General features: G+C 37.3%; 1 protein-coding gene across 1 annotated transcript; it reads left to right on the top strand.

The window, feature by feature from the left end:
- On the top strand, positions 2731 to 3227 carry LOC107648300 (protein transport protein Sec61 subunit gamma-like). Its single transcript, XM_016352223.2, has 2 exons — positions 2731 to 2891; positions 2977 to 3227. The coding sequence occupies exons 1-2, from the start codon at positions 2798 to 2800 to the stop codon at positions 3090 to 3092; spliced, it is 210 nt and encodes a 69-aa protein (XP_016207709.1). The 5' UTR covers positions 2731 to 2797; the 3' UTR covers positions 3093 to 3227.

The following is a 4150-nucleotide window of genomic DNA, read 5'->3' as shown; positions in this document are numbered from 1 at the left end:
CTGAATATTGATAAAAGTACCCATTAATTTTTTCTTTCTTATTCTTCTGATCTCCTTCATATCCGTCTTTCTTTCTTCCTTTTTTATTGTTCGGCAGTAGTAGCTCCTTTTTCTATTATCGTTCTTATTTCACACAGCATTGCTACCTCCGATCCTCTCACATCTCGGATTTCACGAGCTCGTAACGGCGACGCCGTCGCTCTCTACACTGCCATAGTTTTAGATCTGTTCACCATCGATTATTTTGGTAGACTTGCTTTTGGCACCAAGATTTCACCTTGAGCTCTGGACGCTGCATCACCGTGACTTCCGATTCGATTCAACTGACACTACAAGAAAAAAGGCCTGTCGGCACCCTTTTTTCTTGCCACGCTTTTAAAGCGTGCCGAAAAGTGGTCTATGGGCACGCTTTTGCGAGGGTGGCCACTGATTTGTGATTTGGCCACGCTTTTTTTTGCCACGCTTGAAAAGCGTGGCAATAGAGGAAAATCGGCACGCTTTTACGAGGGTGCCCACCTACTTGAAATTTGGCCACGCTTTTTTACTGCCACACTTGAAAAGCATGGCGATAGAAGGAAATCGGCACGCTTTTACGAGGGTGCCCACTGATTAAAAATTTGGCCACCCTTTTTTTCTTGTCACGCTTAAAAAGCATGCCCATAGAGAAAAACCGGCATGCTTGAAAAACGTGGCTAGTTTGTATTTCAATGATCACCTTTTTAAAGCGTGCCCATATTCTATTTATTTTGGCACCCCACAAAAAAACGTACCGATAGAGTTCCCTCCCCCCAAATTTAGTTTTCCACCCAATTTTTTCCACACTTAACTTTTTTTTCCTTAGTTTTCAATTTTAACCCTCAAACAACATCACACTAATTTTAACTGATTAAAAGTGACCAGGCACCAAAAAAACCCTAAACGTGACTCGCGCCGTCTTCATCCTCAAACAACATCTCCATTAACGAAACAACATCATCCTCATCTTCATCGTTCGTCGCCTTCTTCGCACCCATGACCCTTCATCGCCTTCATCGCCTTCATCGCCTTCATCCTCATCTCTCTAAGCCAATGACCTTCGCACCCATGCCTTTCCTCTAACCCTCGCACCCGACCCTCTCTCTGTCGAATCCTTTCTCAACCCTCGTTCATCTTCATCGCACCCAGCCGTCATCTGTGTAAGCCAATGACCGTCGCAGCCATGCCGTTCATCTAACCCTCGCACCCGACCCTCTCTCTGTGGAACCCTATTGCTGTTTCTCAACCCTCGCCCATCAACGCAACCCTCGTTGGCCCTCCTACTCACTCAGCGCAGCGGTATCTCTCTCGCAAACCCTCATAAACACTGGTAAGTCTTTCTTCCCTCTGATTCTGTTTCTCTGTTTCTCTGTTCCTCTATTTTGGACCGCTGAGACTTGCATGTAGTTTAATCACAAAAAGTAGAAAATTGAGTACCAAAACAGACTACTTAGCTACTCCAGTTCCAGTACCAGCATTTTATTATTTTAGTGAGTATGGTTTTTTAATTTTTAGCACACATCAGAGTAGTGCTGCTTTGTAACCTCAGTAGATTTGAATGATTATATTTCATAGCCCACACTTGTTCAACCTAGTGCCATCACATCATTATGGGCTTTCCCAAATGAAGTCTCCAATGCTGACATGGCACCAGGATGAGGGATTTAATGGTTTAGGGATCTTGGTTCTTGATGCTTATTATGAATAGGAATGTGGTGTTTGGATATGATTTTTTTTGTGCCAAATAATCACTTTTTGGGTTGAAATTTTCAGCTTTCAGCTTTTTTAACTTTATAGAAAATTATGTTTGAGAATCACTGTTTCAGAAGTGAAAACAAGGTTACCCTGTCCCTAACAATGCAAAGTATCAGCTGAACTGTTATCAGTGTTCTAGTTTTGAATCATAAGAATTGTAGCTTAGAAGCTGAAAACATATGTCTATTATATTGCTGTCAATTTTATGTGTGAGTAAAACATATGTAGTTTTGTTGATGTTTATGCTTCTCCAAATTTGCAGATGGATGATCCTGTCCACATTGAGAGGTTTAATCATGACTGCTCCAGGGAGCTTCAAGTGGCATCTGCTGAGCGGCACAAGATATGCTCTCAGAATTTTGACTTTTTTCTTATGCTTGATTTAGAGGGTAGGGTTGAGATTCTTGAGTTTTCGGTTCTAATGGTTAGTGCTAAAACAATGCAAGTTGAAGACATTTTCCACAGGTTTTGATCTGCCACTTTATAGTTATTCATTGAACAAAACAAGAGTTTATTGGCTTGGTTTTGTCTTAATCTTAGTGGTAAGGGTAGATCAAAGATCGGAGCATGAAAAATGTACGACAAACAAGACAAAAAATGGAAATACTATATAAAATTCATAAGCTTGAGCTTTTAGCAAGTTTCTTCCATTGACTGACTGACAGCATAAAATTGATTAAATTTCAGACTGCTGCAGTTTTGCTTCTTGATTTGTTTTGCATAATATTAATATTTTGGGTGGATGAAACTTCTTAATCTGTTCTTTTTAGATTCATATTTATTTCTACCATATCTTTCAAATTATTGTTCTGTGTGTCCATAGCTAGCACTTCTTTTTTCCTCTTCTATATTTCCCATGCTTATCATTATCTCTCCTGTTTTTTGGTATATGGTTTCCATTTGTCTTTGATGCATGTTATTGCCTATTTAGGAATATTCCTTGAAATTTTTTTGCAGGAATTTTGTGAAGAGGAATGGACTCTCTTCGTCGAAATTCAATTTCAGTTTCGAAAGCACAAGACAGACAATGGACGCCATTGATTCAGTGTTCGAACCTCTCAGAGGGTTCTCCAAGGACAGCGTAAGGCTCGTCAAGCGTTGCCATAAACCCGATGGCAAAGGTACCTTTTTTTTATTAATTTAATTATGATTATTTTGATTTGATTCTCGATGCTGTGAATTTGAATTTTTCCTTTTCGTTTGTAGAATATTACATGGTTGTTATTAGTACTGCAATCGGAATTACGGTTATAGGATTCATTGGCTTCTTTGTCAAGCTCATCTTCATTCCCATTAACAACATCATCGTCGGATCTGGTTAGATATATGATTTCTAATTGTTTATTTTTCAAAAATTTGTGAAATTTTTAAAAAATTGTTGTGTTTATAGCTTAGCTTGATGTGTTGTTTGAGTGTGGTGCAGCAATTTGCTATGAAACTATGAATAAGGAGTTTAAAAGGGGGAAATTTTAATGTTGTTTTATTGTATTCAGAATGTGGTTGGTTTTGTGCTTTCTTACTGTTACTTGAGATTAGGGTTTGAAATTATGCAAATTTACTTTATATGAAGTTCTTTCATACAGTTACTGTTCTGTACATAGTTCATTATTGAGAGGGTGTGGTAGATTTACAAATCAATTTTCTTCTTTCTGGATATTAGAGAGGGAGCAATGTCTTTTGATTATACCAGTGAACTTTATTGAAACTTGTATGTTCTTCACTTTTTTGTGTTGCTTTTGCTTATGTTGAAATTAATAGAATAGGTCTATAATTACTACATATAGTGTCAACTTATGTTCTAAACAATTTTTGATGATATCTGCAGGATGATGAGAGCCACAATCACACCTACACAGTTTTAAAGCAAATGGTAGCAAGAGTTCTTCCCACATCAACTTTTTGTTAATCATAGTTCTGCTGTATATCACTTTTTGTTTTTCCATCATTCATATCTTTGGGAACATTACAGTTTTAATTTAAATTATTATTATAGCATGTAAATAATTAATGTAAATTAATAAAAAATTAATTCTTATGCCTTCTAATTTTCTGTTTTTAATTATTATGATAGAATTGTAATTTTTTAATTATTATTATGCATTCTAATTTTTTCTTTTTTTTTAAATTTGACAAAGGAATAGGCCACGCTTTGAAAGCGTGGTAAAAGGTTTTAGTGGGAAAGCCACGCTTTTAAAAGCTAAAAGCGTGGCTGTATGTGCTCTATCGGCACGCTTTTAAAGCGTAGCCAAAACCAACTTTCTTGGCACGCTTCAAAAGTGTGGCGATATGTGAACTTTTTGGTACGCTTTTAAAGCGTACCGATAGATTAACACCTATGGCTACACTTTTAAGCATGGCAAGAGTTGAAAGTGTGGCCAAA

This window comes from Arachis ipaensis, chromosome B06 (assembly GCF_000816755.2).
Source record: "Arachis ipaensis cultivar K30076 chromosome B06, Araip1.1, whole genome shotgun sequence".
In the NCBI taxonomy this organism is placed as follows: Eukaryota; Viridiplantae; Streptophyta; class Magnoliopsida; order Fabales; family Fabaceae; genus Arachis; species Arachis ipaensis.
This window is presented reverse-complemented; position numbering and strand designations above follow the sequence as displayed.

What these genes read in the sequence shown, in the direction of transcription:
- LOC107648300 (XM_016352223.2), top strand. Translation starts at nt 2,798, where the DNA reads ATGGACGCCATTGATTCAGTGTTCGAACCTCTCAGAGGGTTCTCCAAG. An exon ending in CCATAAACCCGATGGCAAAG is followed by an intron (nt 2,892 to 2,976) that starts GTACCTTTTTTT and finishes TTTCGTTTGTAG; the next exon opens with AATATTACATGGTTGTTATT.